Source organism: Cervus canadensis, chromosome 17, assembly GCF_019320065.1.
Source record: "Cervus canadensis isolate Bull #8, Minnesota chromosome 17, ASM1932006v1, whole genome shotgun sequence".
Taxonomy (NCBI): Eukaryota; Metazoa; Chordata; class Mammalia; order Artiodactyla; family Cervidae; genus Cervus; species Cervus canadensis.
In genome coordinates this window covers 50,737,216-50,753,361 of record NC_057402.1, presented here as the reverse complement: position 1 = coordinate 50,753,361, position 16,146 = coordinate 50,737,216, and the positions used below count along the sequence as shown (strand labels likewise).

At 46.0% G+C, this 16,146-nt stretch overlaps 1 protein-coding gene across 3 annotated transcripts in view; it reads left to right on the top strand.

Moving 5' to 3' along the window:
• The first annotated feature begins 3,369 nt into the window (after positions 1-3,369).
• Positions 3,370-16,146, top strand: part of AGBL1 (AGBL carboxypeptidase 1) — a 900,518-nt gene continuing 887,741 nt past the window's right edge. The window contains exons 1-2 of one of the 3 annotated variants that reach the window (XM_043434375.1): positions 3,370-3,387; positions 3,631-3,711. In XM_043434375.1, the coding sequence (XP_043290310.1) occupies positions 3,661-3,711 (51 nt within the window). In that variant the 5' untranslated portion in view covers positions 3,370-3,387; positions 3,631-3,660. The other 2 variants (XM_043434374.1, XM_043434376.1) reach the window with 2 other exon arrangements.

Genomic DNA, 16,146 nt, shown 5'->3' with positions numbered 1-16,146 from the left:
CATGCACACTAAGCTACTGTCACCCATTTATACTCCAGCCGAAATTAATCAGCTCACTCATGGAACTAGAGTCTCATTTAGACAGAATCCAGGAGAGGGATTCAAATGGGGTCAATTTTATGTCAGTGCTAAATAAGGGCCCGTGAGCACAAAAATACCTTTACGTCAGGTCCTCAGAGTTTGTGTGAATTCTCAGTACAAAGTGGCTTTTCCTCTTCTATTTAAAAACTTTTTACTGGAGTCTAGTTGATTTACAATGTTGTGTCAGTTTCAGATGAACAGCAGAGTGAATCACTCCTGTACATATATCCACCCTTCTTTTTTTTTAAGATTTTTTTCCCCATTTAGGCTCTTACAGAGCATTGACTAGAGTTCCCTGTGCTGCCCAGCAGGTTCTTATGAGTTGCCTGTTTTATATACAGTAGTGTGAATATGTCAATCCCAGTATCCCAATCTCTCATGCATGCACTCATTTTTGGCTGCCATTTGTCATTGATGCCGTGTGTGGGTTTTCTCCAGCTGCGGCGAGCGGGGGCAGCTCTTCAGTTGCAGAGTGCGGGCTTCTCCCTGCGGTGGCTTCTCTTGTGGCCGAGCCCAGGCTCCAGGCGCGAGGGGTCAGGAGGTGTGCTGCACGGGCTTAGCTGACCCCGAGGCAAGTGGGATCTTCCCAGACCAGGGGTCGGACCTGTGTCCCCTGTGTTAGCAGGTGGCTCCTTAACCACAGGACTACCAGGGGAGTTTGGCTTTTTTCTTTAAACTATTTTTGAGATATATGTTGGTAGGGAGGACTTATTTTTCCTCCTCCCCTTTGCTTTATCCTACAACCAAGGGGCATGAATATCTGCTTTTAAGGTAATGACATGGGACAGTGCAGTCCTTCCTGCATCCCTGGACCTTTAAGGGATCATAGAATGTGTGCCTTGAAAAGCTCCACTCCTTATAGAAGATGGAAATCCTTGTTGTTGTTTAGTTACTAAGTCATGTCTGGCTCTTTGTGACCTTGTGGACTATAACTCGCCAGGCTTCTCTGTCCATGGGATTCTCTGGGCAAGAATATTGGAGCGGGTTGCCATTTCCTTCTCCAGGGGATCTTCTCAGCCTAGGGATCAAACCCACATTTCCTGCTTGGCAGGCAAGATTCTTTATCACTGAGCCACCTGGGAAGCAGGGGGCCTTTATTTCTTCTCTCCAGTCATCAAGGTGGGGGAAGTGGAGGGATCAACTGTCCCCCTACTCCCATGCTCGATTAATGTGAGATGTTATAGTCCAGTCACTACATGGAAGGTCTTTATATTTAAAGCCATTAAGAATGGCTTGGGCTCCCAAATCACTTTGGATGGTGACTGCAGCCATGAAATTAAAAGACACTTGCTTCTTGGAAGAAAAGTTATGACAAACCTAAACAGTGAATTAAAAAACAGAGACATCATTTTACAATCAAAGGTGTGTATAGTCAAAGGTATGGTTTTTCTAGTAGTCATATATGGATATGAGAATTGGACCATAAAGAAGGCTGAGCACTGAAGAATTGATGCTTTTGAACTGTGGTATTGGAGAAAACTCTTGAGAGTCCCCTGTACTGCAAAGAAATCAAACCAGTCAATCCTAAAGGAAATCAGTCCTGAATATTCTTTGGAAGGATTGATGCTGAAGCTCCAATAGTTTGGCCACCTGATGTGAAGAGCTGACTCATTGGAAAAGATCCTGTTGCTAGGAAAGATTGAGGGCAGGAAGAGAAGGTGATGACAGAGGATGAGATGGTTGGATGGTATCACCAACTCAGTGGACATGGGTTTGAGAAAGCTCTGGGAGACAGTGAAGGACAGGGAAGCCTGGTGTGCTGCAGTCTATGGGATTGCGAAGAGTTGGATACAACTGAGTAACTGAACAACAACAAGAGTGGAAGTTTCTGGAGGGCAGAAACCACTTGAATTCCATCCTTGAATCTGAAGGTGTGGCCTGGCCTAGCATGGGGAGGGAGTAACTGACGCTCTGTCTCCTGACTTGGGAACGTTTCAGCCAAGTAGGATCAGGAAATGCAGAGTCCCTTTCGTCGGTCACCACAGCGGGCTTGGGCAGCTGCCAGCTGGCTGCTCCGATGCTCATGAGAGCTCCCTGAGCGCTGCACGGGGCTGTTGGCTGCGAGCCCAGGCCCTCCTGCATAGCTGGGCTCTTGGTCGGTCATGAAGTTCAATGAGCTCACTCTCCAATTTCACACGTGCAAGTTGTGCTTGGGGCTTGCTGGAGATTGGAGACAAAAGCTGTGAGGCATCAAACCCATGGGCTCTCTGTGGCCATGTCGTCAATGGGGTCAGAAATGGGGCTTCCTGAATGTTTACTCCCCTAGTACTGTTGTCAGTCAGCTGTGGATCCCCTGGGGATCTTGTGAAAATGCAGCTTCTGATTCAGGAGCTCTGGGTGGGGTCTAACAAGCCACGGAGTGATGACCCGACCACACTCTGAGAAGCCAATATCTAAAGGACTATAAGACACGTGGGTGTTGACATGGGGGGTGGGGGGCAGGGTTTAGGTGGCCAAATAGCCGCTAAAATGCTTGTGACACATTCTGAGCAGAAAACAGAAAGAAGTGAGAGATCCTGTGTTGGTCTGGAGGAAACCAGCCACCAGGGCATCTGCTCTCTCTGAGGCAGGGGGATAGGTCTCCCAGCCCACATTGTATAACTTTGATCAGTGCATTTGCAGCAGCAAGAGGTAGGATGGTGTAATGGCTCCTGCTCGTGATTTGGTGCCAGTTTACCTTGGCAGATTGGGCATACGTTCCTAAGCTCTGTTCCTGTGGCCCAGAATCTCTGTGCCTGAGTTTTCTCGTTTGTAAAAGGGAGATGCAATCATAGTATCTCCTGGTGCTAGTGCCAAAGAATCTGCCTGCCAGTGCAGGAGACGTGGTTTTGATCCTTGGGTTGGGAAGATCCCCTGGAGTAGAAAACGGCAGCCCACTCAAGTATGCTTGCCTGGAAACTTCCATGGACAGAGGAGCCTGGGGGGGGCTACAGTCCTTGGGGCCGCAAAGAGTCGGACACAGCTGAGCAAAGCACTGTCACTGTCTGTAGGGTCGCTGTGAAAGTTGTAGATTATATAAGGGACTCGGTTGATAAAAAACAACCCGGAGCAGTTCTTTTCCTTCTCAGCCAGAGCTCCAGTCCCTCAGCCTGGGACCTCAGGGGGCCCTGGGCTTCTGTGCCCTGCAAGGCCACGGTTGTGCAAGCGCTCTCGGGTCTCTTGTTACCCAGGAGCCGGCAACAGACCAAAATAAAGTTGGGGGGGGGGACCGGCGGGGAGGGCCGAGCGAGCCTCTGTAGGGAGTCTGACCAGGTCAGCTGGGAATGCCTGTCAGCCGTCCAGGGTGGCTCCTGCGTGGGCCTGGAGGTGGGTGAGTGACTCACGCCGGGGGCCCTGTCTACCCCTGTGCCCAAGTGCTCCTCCCTTCCCGGGCCGGGGCTCACCTAATCCCCGCAGTGGGTGTCGGGGGGCACCGCACCTGGGCCGAGGGCTAGGGTTGCAGCGTGCTCACTTCACACTCGGCAGCGTGCAGCTGAGGCCGTCTCCCCGGGCAGCGAGGTCAGCTTGGCAGACATTGCCTCTCCAGCCCTGATCTGAATCTGGCCGCAGGCAGCCGTTTCCCCCGGACCCGACGAGGTGATGGCCGAACAAGAAGCCAGTGGGCTGCAGGTCCTACTGCACACGCTCCAGGTAGGCAAGAGGCCGAGGGCCGCCCAAGCTGGCCAGCCGGATCTTTGCTGCGCCGGGCCTGCCTGGGAGCCGGGGCTCTTCCCGCAGTCCGCTCTGGCCCCAGTGGCCTGGTTTGCTAACCAGCAATAACACCCGAGTCAGCAGCAGCTCTCACCTTGAGGCTGACCTAAGTGATGCTCTGGTGTTTAAATATTAAACCTGACCACGTTGATGAGTGTGCTGCTTAAATTATTGAACCTGGTGGGATTAGAGGCTCGGGCTAAAAGATCCAGGTTCGCTCGAAATGAGAAAGATGGAAAAAAAAGCTGTTTGGCAAATGCACGCCTGTTTAACTTCTCCTTGAGCAGGACAGGAGACCCCGGGGTGGGGGCGGGTGTATAGACGTAGGAGGAAGGGGGGCATCAGCGAAGACCACTCCTCTGGGCTTCTGCTGAATGGCCATTACCAGGTTCCCAGAGAGTGGTCCTCATCAGAGTCACCTAGGATGCCTACTTACAGTGCATCTTCTCAGTGGGATCTGCCGGAAGGAATCACTCTCACCAGTGGCGGGGGCCTGGGAATCTGCCTTGCTTTCTATGTGATTCTATTTACTCCTGATTTTGAGATTTCTTGTCCCAGGGCATGGGTTTGCTAACTTGTCTGCAGACTAGAAACTCCCAGAGGGTGTTAAGAAAAATGTGGATACCCACCCACCCAAATTCAGATTTAATCTGGGGAGTAAATTGAGCATTGGATCTTTGAAAACCTCCCCTCCCAGGTGGTCTCAAAGTGCAACTAAAGTCAATGAATCACTGCTCTGTAGACTTGGGTAGATGCTTGCACTGAAATGGATGCAGGGAATGGCAGACCCCAAAGGGGCCCAAGAGATCTTCTATTCCAGGATTCTAAACCTGAAGTTCAAGGACAGTCGGCACAACAGAATGGGCTTCAGGGATTCCATGACCCCCACCCATGGATTTAGAATGTAAATGCTTTGCACTTACATTCATTCTTCCCAGCTTTGAAAAGTTTCGTTTTCCTTGGATTCTTGAGAAAAGCTGTATTCCTAAATATAGATTTAGAGTTTGAGCAAACTCTGGGAGATAGTGAAGGACAGGGAAGCCTGGTGTGCTGCAGTTCTTGGGGCTCTCAAAGGGTCGGACATGACTTAGCGACTAAACAAAATATCGCTAGTAATTTGAAGAACCGGGAAATCCAACCTTCCAGTGCACAGTTAAGGCAACTGAGTTTCAGAAGTGAAATAGCTTCCCAAGGTCGTGTAACCACTTAATAGGGGAACTGGGACTAGCACCAGAGAACTTCAGTATCCCGTGGACCAAGTGTCTTTGACTCATTCTATCCGGTGCAACAAAGGCAAGAATGCATCTGGGTTAGGAGTGTTGGCGGTGGGAGTGGGGGCCTGAAAATAAATTTGCAGTTGGCCTGGAAGTCACTGCAGGATAAACTCAATCTCCTGTCTTTCTACTGTGGGGATTTCTGATTGATATTTAGAATGATTGTTCCGGATTCTCAATCATCAAAGAAAGACTGAATTATATTCAATATACCCTATGCATGCTAAGTGGCTTCAGTCCTGCCTGACCCTTCATAATTCTATGTACTGTAGCCTACCAGGCTCCTCTGTCCATGGGATTTCTCCAGGCAAGAATACCGGAGTGGGTTGCCATGCTTTCCTCCGGGATCTTCCCTACCCAGGGATCAAACCTACATCCCCTGCATTGCAGGCAGAGTCTTTATCAGTGAGCCATTGGGAAAGCCCTCAGTATGCACTGCTTGTTCCCAGTTAGCCAGAACACTAAAATAACCAGAACACGTTTGCCCTGTGCACTCTAGTTGATCTCAGAATCTGGTGGTGGAATTGACTTGGGTTCCTGGCCAAGCCCTGAGTCATCCCTCTCTCCAGGTGTCTGCCAGAGTCTGGTTTAAGTCTTGAGGGTAGAAGTTAGAACTCTGGCATATTAAAAAAAAGAGAGAGACAGAGAGAGAACCTGGAACACATATTCCGGGGAATAATGTTTCCTGATGAGTTTCATGCCCCTCCTCATTCCCATCTCCATGAACTAGACCCTGAACAGTTTCTGAAAACAGCTTAGCTGATGTGTTTTTGATGGAGGGTCTCAGAGGTCTTAGGGATTCAAGCCAGTCCTGCTTGTGCACAAAGGTGAGAGACCAAAGGCTTTGTACCGCTTCTCAAACCTCTGCAAAAACAGTGGTTATGTCTGAGCAGAATATGAGGTCAGAGTGTGAGTTCTCCATGTCTTTCAGAAGCACTCAGAACATTGCTAAGGGAAGGAGAAAGAGAGACCAGATGACCAGAAAGACAAAGCACGGGGTGACCGTATCCCCACGGTATGATGGGGACTTCAGCCTCCTTGGGTGACTATGACAGAATCAACTAGATCATTAAGAAATATTGGTTTTCCAGGGACTGCCCTGGTAGTGCAATGGCTAAGACTCCATGCTCCCAATGCAGGGGACCCAGGTTTGATCCCTGGTCAGGGAACTAGATCCTGCATGTTGCAACGGAGACCTGGCACGGCCAAACATGTACATAAAAAAGAAATACCAGTGTTCTACCCTCTACAACTGGGGAAGGGCTAAGTCCTTTTCTTCCTACCCCAGTTTCAACACAGATTTACCTCTGCCCTGAAAGGATGAGAATCAGATTTCTACCCAGACGTTTTCCAAGTCCCTGACTTTTACTGTATGAGTTGAGACAGAAAATCATGAGACTGACTCACGAGGGCCTGAATGGAGGGTAGGCGACACAGAACACAGGTGTGAGAGACAGGAAGAACTGGCTTCTGCCCCATTTCTGGCACTTACCAGCTGTATATCCTTAGGCAAGCCCCTCAACCTCTCTGAGCCTTCATTTCTAGATCTGTAAAAGTGGGGGGTGGGGAGCAATCAAAATACTTTCCTCAGCCCTCTGTGCCAGGATTAAGAGAACCCATTTGAAAAGTGCTTATAAACTATAATCTGCGGTTCAAATGACTCTGGTTTTTATGATTTCCCCAGCTGAGGGCACAGTGGAGAGGCTGGGAACATTTGCCTAGGCTTTTCATCATCCCGCCCTGCTTGTTTCCTGGATGGGCTCCAGTACCCTTGGAAAAAAAGGAAGGTGTCTCGTCCATCCTGCTCTCGTTTCTCCGTGTGGCTTGAGCTAATGGGGAAGATGGGGAGCTGCCAGGGTGACAGGATGTGGGCGCCAGGCCAGCCCCAAAGCCGGGAGCCCTCACCCGGCGATGTCCCACAGGGTGCCAATTAAGTACCTTATCAAAACATGAGAAGTGTACAATGATTCGGTCAACTCTGACACACTCTGAGCTGTGATATGGGCACATTTTTTGTTGTTTGCATTTGCACTTTATTATTTGATGTTATAGCTGCTCAGACCGAATCCCAGGTCTGCATCTTGGCCAAAGTATGCATAGTGAAGCTCCTTTTCTCGACTTGGGCTCAGGAACTTTATCTATTATGGATTGCGAATGAGCTTGCCGCATGTGTGGTGTTCAGTCTTGAGTGAGCATCAGGCTCAGATAATGGAAAGCCTGGAGTGGGTGACAACTGCACTTTTCCCTTGGACTTCTTCCTTCAAGGATTATTTCAGAGACAACAGGTGATTTTATCCCCGGGCTGCAAAGAGGGGATGGGTGGAAAAATGATGACTGATATGTTTCATTCATAGCACTTGGGGGTTTTGTTTCCAAAACATATGTTTAAAAATTTCTAGAATTCTCCACAGAGGATGTAGAAATATCCATCTATCGTACATCCATAGGACCAGGTGTGGCAGAAACTTAGCTTTCCCCTTGGACATCAACAGAAGGGTTTGGAAAAATCATGAGATGAAGTTTCCTTTTAGATAGCAAGCATCATGTCTTCCCTGAATATCCAGTCAGGAGGAGTCTCTTCTCCCAAATTCCTTACTATGGCATTCATTACACACAGACTTGCTCTACAGGTATTTTTATCTTCCCATTGTTCCTCTAGAACATTGTATTTTCATTGAAAAATGGGTCAAATTTCAACAGAAGAAATTGGTGCAGTTAAGAGGGTGATGAGGGTCCCCAGGGATCTTTCTCATGGCAGCAAAATGTGGAGAGTATTCAGTATTTGCCACGACACTGAATTTGATTAAAACAGAAAATCTGAGAAGGGGAAGAGAGGAGATTGACATGGGCATTTGCTCAAATGCTTGAGAGTCTTGAGTGGCAAACTTCAGATCTAATCATGCTCTTGGCAATGGCTGCTTATTCATAAAGGTAGGTGATTGGACTCCAGGACATTCAGCCAAGGTGACAGTGGTACAGCTCTTTGGATGGGGACATTAACCGTGACTGTATCTCTGCTTTTTACTGCCAAGTAATGTGATGTGTGGGCTTCCCTGGTGTCTCAACAGGTAAAGAGCCCGCCTGCTAATAGGAGATGCAAGAGACTCAGGTTTGATCTCTGGGTCTGGAAGATCTGCTGGAGGAGGGCATGGCAACCCACTCCAGTATTCTTGCCTGGAGAATCCCATGGACAGAGGACTCTGGCAGGCTACAGTCCATGGGATTGCAAAGAGTTGGATATGACTAGGTGTGCAAGCATGCATGCATGCATACCCTGTGATGTGTTCCCCACAACCTCCCCATCACTGACCTGACTTTTATCCTAGTCCTCTTCTTATCCATCACCTCCCTTTAGCTCTTTCTTGTCACTTAACTCAAACTTGCATCTCACCCCATCCTGAGCCACTGTGCATCTCTAATCCCCCTCCAGGGGAAAGTCAGAGATGGATTATGGCTCAGGGATTGGTGAAGCGACCCTGTTTAAACTTTTTTTTTTTTTTTTAATTTGAAAGGCACAAAAATTATTTTAGAGGCAGCATTCAATGTCCTTGTGTCAAAACAGTTCTGATAACATGGCATTAAAAGGACCAGTGCATGCTAAGTCACTCAGTTGTGTCCAACTCTTTGCATCCCATGGACTGTAGCCCACCAGGCTCCTCTTGTCCATGGGATTCTCTAGGCAAGAACACTGGAGTGGGTTGCCATGGCCTCCTCCAGGGGATCTTCCCAACCCAGGGATCGAGTGAGCATCTCTTAAATCTCCTTCATTGGCAGGCGGGTTTGTTACCACTAGCGAGTTGAGTGCAAAAGTCCCATCCTCACTTTTGGTAATTGAGAGTTCCCCCCACCAACTCCCACTGAACCCAGACTCTGGATCCAACCTCCTCCCTGAGTATCTACCTCTCCAAGGCAGCAGGTGAGGGACAGAAGGCCTGCATGGCTTTAAGGCGTAATTGAAAATTTGCCCTTGCTGGTGACATGTTGAAGCTAATGGCCAACAGAGAGACCCACATTTACTCCACAACTGGCGGCTTTTACTGGCACCATCACTACACAATTTACTCAGTTATGAAAATTGGAACCCCTCTTATGAAAGTCAAGCACAGCCTGGGTTTGAGGTCTGGGAGCTCGGGAAGCATGCAGCCAGGGAAGAGAAGTTGGTCTGGGTGACCGATCACTGTACCGTACCTGTAAGTGTGGGGAAAGGCAGCTGTGAATCAAACAGACGAGGTGCTTCTTCATATTTCAGAAATAGGCACTTGGAAATGCATCCTCTTGGGTGTGAGCTCCATATCCTTTTGCCAGACCTGAAATGAAGGAAATTGAAGGTTTGTGGAACTGTGCCTTTTCACCAGGAGAATACTGCATGGTTCCTTCAAAGCAAGGGGTCTGCAAATCAGGTTCTTGAGAGAAAAGGATGTGTAGGGTGAAGGAGAAACCAATAGCAGAGATGCCAGGAATACAAGAATGAGGAGAACAAAGGGTGTGGAAGAAGACAGAGCATTCTGGGTCCTCTACCCCCTTGCCCTAACTTGCTTCATTCATATTTGTTACTTGAAAATGGCTTGAGATGCTTTGCACTGTAGTTGTTGTTCAGTTGCTAAGTTGTGTCCAACTCTTTGCAGCCCCATAGACTGCAGCACACCAGGCTTCCCTGTCCTTCACTATCTCCCAGAGTTTGCTCAAACTCATGTTAAGTCAGTGATGCCATCCAACCATCTCATCCTGTCACCCCCTTCTCCTTCTGCCTTCAATCTTTCCCAGTATCAGGATCTTTTGCAATGGGTTGGTCCGTCGTATCAGGTGACCAAAGTATTGGAGCTTCAGCATCAGTCCTTTTAATGAATATCCATGGTTGATTTCCTTTAGGAATGATTCGTTTGGCCTCCTGGCTGTCCAGTGCTTTTGAATTGTGGTGCTGGAGAAGATTCTTGCACAGAGAGACTTTGTCAAATTCAGGTTTTTATGTGTCTAATTTCCTCTACTTGGTCCCTTGAATTATAATAGTTAAAATAATAATGAACATTTATTAAACAGTTTCTACATGTAAGGAGCTGTGCAGAGTCCTTCACAGGCTCCATCTCATTTAATCCTTACAATAGCCCTGTGAGTTGGGCGGTATTAGTGTCTGCATTGTAAAGCTCTCAAAGGGAAGGTTGGAGATGTGAATACATTTCTCATAGTCACACAGTGAGTGAGTGGCAGAGCTGGAATTTGAGCAGAGGGAATCTGACATGAGTGGATGTGCTCTTGCCAGGTGTATTAGCTCTCTGAGGAGACACAGGGCCATTGAGAAGATTCAGAACAGATTTTCCCAGGTGGTAGGTGCCTGCGGAGGAGCAAGGAGACCCCCCTCCCTTTGGCACATCTGGTGAAGACAGCAGCTGTGCCCACAAGCTGTGCCCACAGTCCTGGCAGGACTGACCAAGAGGGCAGAGAACAGGTGCCTAGAGTGGGTGTCTGCAAACTTTGAAGGGTCACACGATCTTTGTCACAATTGTTCAGCTCTGCCACTGTAGTTGTAGACAGTGAAGAAAAGAATGGGCTCTCTTGCCGTAAGATTTATGCACAGAACACAGGGAATGGGCTGGTCTTGGCTGTTGTGATAGACGGTGGACCTCTGGCTGGAGGTCCTTTGGGCCCCAGCAGGGTGTAGGTCGGGGTGGGAGAGGGGACAGAAAGCGAGAGGTGGAGCACCAGGGGCCTGTTGGACTGTCTGCTGCCAAGTGGGAACTTCCTTTATCTGCATGGACGTCCTCCTCAACTTCCAGGCCGCCCTCCTTGCAAAGACAGCACAGAAAATGATGCTCTGAGTTCCTCTGGGGGCAAGTGTTACAGAACGTGAAATGCACACTTCACAATTTCATTTCCTGCTGCTGCAGCCTGCAGTTTTCTAAGTACCAGTGGAGACTGTGATCATGTCTATTAATCCTCCAAGGGGGGCTTTCAGGGCATTTTAGCAGCACTTAACATAAATGATGCTGGTTTGACCCCTGGGTCAGAAACGTCCCTTGGAGGAGGGCATGGCAGCCCACTCCAGTATTCTTGCCTGGAGAATCCCTTGGACAGAAGAGCCTGGCGGGCTACAGTCCATGGAGTCACACACAGTTGGACGTGACTGAGGCTGACTTAGCACATTGCACCAGTGTAATAGGTGATTGTCTTGCAGATATTGTTTGCATTCAACAGCAGTCCCAGCACAAGACATGTTCAGTTAAGCACTTCTTAGACTGGTTTCCATAGAACACCAGTGTTCCCTGGGATGCCAATGAGTGTTCCACTCACAAAAGTTCTTGTTGACAGATGGATTGGAAATGTCGGGGTAAATAAACTTATTAGAATCGCTTACTGAAAGATAATCAATCTTTTGAAAGCTTTTCAAACACTTATGTCCTACAGCTCTTGGTTTAAATGCCTTTTATTCAGAGAGGATAATCTGACAGCCCAATGTTCCTGACAGCCCAGTGAACTGGGCTCTGAGTCCCATCTCCTTAGTTTGACTCCGCATAGAACTTGCCACTTCCTGATGCTTGTCTGTGCCTTCTCTCCCTTCTTCCACCAGGGTAGAGATGTCATCTGTCTGGTTCACCTTTATCCCTACTACCTAAAGCACTCTCTAGGACATAGTAGGTGCTCAAGAAATATTTATTGATTGAATAATAAGATGAATGTGTGTGGTAAATTATCAAGTTGGGGATATAATATATAGCATTTCTAAATCATCTTAGAGATGGGATTTTTTTAAAACTTTTATGTTGTATTGGAGTATAGCCAATTAACAGTATTGTGATAGTTTTAGGTGGACAGCAAAGGGACTCAACCATATACACACATGTATCCATTCTCCCCCAAACTCCCCTCCCATCCAGGCTGCCACATAACATTGAGCAGAGTTCCATGTGCTATGCAATAGGTCCTTGCTGGTTATCCATTTTAAACATAGCAATATGTACATATTGACCCCAAACTCCCGAATTTTCCCTTCCCCTGGAGATGCAATACTTTTTTTTTTTTTTTATAGCAAATGCCCACTGGTATTCCATCCCACAGAACATTAAGTATTTCTTTCTTTTTAAAAATTTTCTGGCTGAACCACCTGGCATGTGGAATCTTAGTTCCCTGACCATGGGTCAAACCTGTGCCCCTTGAATCTGCCTGCAGTGCGGGAGACCTAGGTTTGATCCCTGGGTTGGGAAGATCCCCTGGAGAAGGGAATGGCAACCCACTCCAGTATTCTCACCTGGCGAATCCCATGGACAGAGAAGCCATGAGGTCTCACAGAGTCAGACATGGCTGAACGATTAACTCTTTCACTTTTCTTTCACTTTCCCTGCAGTGAAAGCCCAGTCTTAAGCACTGGGCCACCAGGGAAGTTCCTCACAGGACATTAAGAATCCATGGAACACATTTGGGAGACAACGGTTGTAGACCCAGGCCATGTTATATCACTGCTTTGAGGTCTTTGAGGGTTGAATTTCTCCAAATCTGGAAACCAACTTCTGGCATGTTGAAACATTTCTAATCCAAGTTGATACGAAGTCAGTTCTATTGGAGACCTAGGGTCATTCCTCTACTTGGTGAATTCTACTAGCTGATGACGATCCACCTGTCTGTAGGCCTTGAGTTGACTTCTAATCCTTACTTGATTGGAAAGGAGAATATAAGTGACAGATGTGGAGGTTTAGAAAAAAGGTCCTTCTTAGAGGCTCATGAGAGCCATTCTGCTTCTGATCCGGAGGCCAAATGGTGATGGCATTAGTCTTAGGTTTCGGATGAAAGGCAGGGTCAGATTTCAGAGTCAGGGTATCTGATGAAACTTTCCCTGGGGTGCTTGGAGAGATGGAAGCTTCTTCAATAAATGGTCAGTAATGAATTCTCCCTCTACCCTTAAAAACACCCAAACCCAATGTGTGTTAACATCTCTGTCTTCGGATCCCATCAGTAAGTACAGCCCAATGCCCTACACGTCTGACCCACAAGCACCCCTATCCCACCCCTCTTAAAACTCAAATTTATCCAAGAAATACCATGACAATGCAGATATTCTTCACATAGAACACTAGGTAGATTAAGAAGAGGCTATAAGAAAATCCTGTTTTCTCCATTACTTTCATTATTAAATCATAAAATATATATTACATGTCCTAAAGGAAAAAAAATCCCCCAAATGATAGCTAAAATTTTAGACTAAGGAAGAGGCTAAAATGATATTTGAAAAGGTATTATTTGAAAATGGATATTAAAATTCAAGAAGTGTTTTTGCCATGAGCTGCTCACACTTGTTGAGCACTTACTATGTGCTGGTCTAAGCATTTGACATGTGTTATCTCATGTAGTTGTCACAGTGATCCTATGTGGTAGGTCCGACTATTATCTCCGTTTACAGATGAGGAGCCCAAGGTGCTCAAGATCACATAGCCTTTAAGTAGCCAGTCAGGATGTGAACTCAGGCACAGCATGACTTTAGTTTGCTTACTGCTCATTGCTATTATGCATCAGGCTACAGAGTTTCTTTTCCTCTTACCTGCCCTTTTTACCGCTAAATGTTTCTTCCTGATTACAGAAAGTAATACAAGCTCATGATTATAAAATTTTAATTAAAATACAGGTATACATTTTAGGGAGTAAAAATCACCCCCTCAAATCCTGCTCCCTAAGACAACCACACAAGAGTCAGCTGTGTATTCTTTTATGTGTTTACATATATACAGTGATATGTGTATTTGTGTAACCATGTCTATGTGTGTGGATCATTTTAGCACACTATTATTCAATTTGCTTTTCCTACATATCAGTATAACTGTACCTCTTTCAAATCAGCATGTATGACCTAACTCAATCTTTTGTGATAGTTGCATAGAACTTTAGTATATGGACGTACTATAACTTAAAGAGAAGTACATTTTCTTCTAGTGTTTCACTTAAATTTGACTTGATTTCTGTTTTGTTTTTATTTTTGGTGTTGTGTTACATGTTAATCATCAACTTCATCAAAATTTTCAGACTTTTCTTTCATGAATTTTTTTGGCCATGAAACATTTTCCCCAGGATCTGTTATACTTAGTGATGTTTGAATTTAACGCCATCCCATTCTCTTTCTTGTAGGTCTCGTTGCTTTCACAGGGCTTCTCTGCCATACCACACTCCACCAGGATGTGGCAACAGTAAACCAATTTATATCCTTAAAATTTCTTTTACTGGAAGATGCCAGTTCTGTAACGTCTGATAGAGCTCTGCTTGATAATATTTGACAATTTTACATTTGACATAAATGTTTATTTAAGATAAACATGTGTAGGTTCCTTGGCTGGAGGTCAGGTGGCCAGAGTTGATTTTGGACCCAGCCACTGTCTGTCTGTCTGTCTTGAATCCCTGGGCCGGCATCCTCTGTTTTGTTTTCAGACTTAAGTGCTAGGAGATGTGCCCAGAAAATATCATCTGTTTCCTTGGTATTTTATGGCTCTCTTGTTAATGGTTCATTCATGTATTGAATGCTTCCCTTGTGCCAGAGGCTGTGCTAGGTAGTGGGTGGCAAGGTTCAAGAATCTTATTACTCAGACACTTTCCTACTGAAATTCTTCCAAATGTTAATGACTAATGTCAGGAAGAAAGAGATCCGGAATACTGCAGTCACACCTGCCCTCCTTTCCTCTACGGACCATTTTATTCTGGCTGAGAACACAGTATTATCATTACTCCAAGTCCCTGGGGGAAGATCTGAAGGTTTAGCAGCTGTAACTTGTTTAGCTACGCCTATGTACTTACGTTAATTCATATGTGGTCATTTTTTAAAAAAACTGCGAGGTCATAATTCTAAACCTTTTCATTCCTTTTTTTTTCTCTTCCAGTGAGTAGGGTGTCACAGATGCCCCCTTTTGTTTTGGCTACTCCCCACAGAATCTAGGATCTTAGTTCCCTGGCCAGGGGTTGAACCTGTGCTTCCTGCAATGGAGTCTCAGTCTCTTGACCACCAGGGGACTTCCACAGTTTCCTTTTTGGTGCCATTGAAAGCTGAAGGACACTTTCCCCAGCTAAGTGCACACACAAGTTTTTGTGAACAATTTCAGTGTAATAAGCTACACTATAAGGTTTCACTGTCTCGGGGTATTTACTTCGTTTTTTTTTTTTTTTTCATGGAATGGAGCTTTTTAAGGTTGGACTAGTAGAAGTCAGTTCTTGTCACATAAAGCAAACCCCACAAATCTGTCCAGTTGTGACTTATCTTTTATGCCTCTAACCTGGGCACAATAAATTCTTTTTCTGTGAAATAATAAATTACCGTACTTTGCGAGCCACATATTATATGTTTACTGTATGAAATAATGTGTGCATTGATTTGGGGGCAGGGAAAAGAATCTAATGTATGTTTTCTAGACTTTGAATCAGATTAACTTTTGCCTACCAAGTTTCTATACAGAGCAGAAGAAGAATGTGCTCTTTGTTTTCCCTCTTTGGACTTGACTGAATTTACTTTATTTATTTTCAATTGGAGGATAATTGCTTTGCAATGTGGCGTTAGTTTCTGCTGTATAGCTATAAGTCTACATATATCCCCTCCCTTCTGGAATCTTCCTCCTCCCCCAACCCATCCCACCCCTCTAGGTTGTCACAGAGCACTGGGCTAGGCTGAATCCCTCTGTCATACATCAACTTACCACTGGATCTCTGTTTTACATATGGTAATGTATATGTTTCCATGCTACTCTCTCAATTCATCCCACCCTCTCCTTCCCCTGCTGCGTTTACAAGTCTATTCTCTATGTCTGTGTCTTTCTTTATTCCTGCCCCTCAAAAAGGTTCATCAGTACCATTTCCTAGAGTCTATATATATGCGCTAATATGTGATATTTGTGTTTATGTTTCTGACTTGCTTCACTTTGTATAACAGTCTCTAGGTTCATCCACCTCAGTTCAACTGACTCAAATTCCTTCCTTTTTGTGGCTGAGTAATATTCCACTGTATACATGTACCTTGAGTTCTTTATCTATTCATTTGTTGATGGACAGATCTAGGTTGCTTCCATGCCCTGGCTATTCTAAATAGCATTGCAATGAACTTTGGGGTACGTATGCTTTTTGATTTTTGGTTTTCTCAGGTATA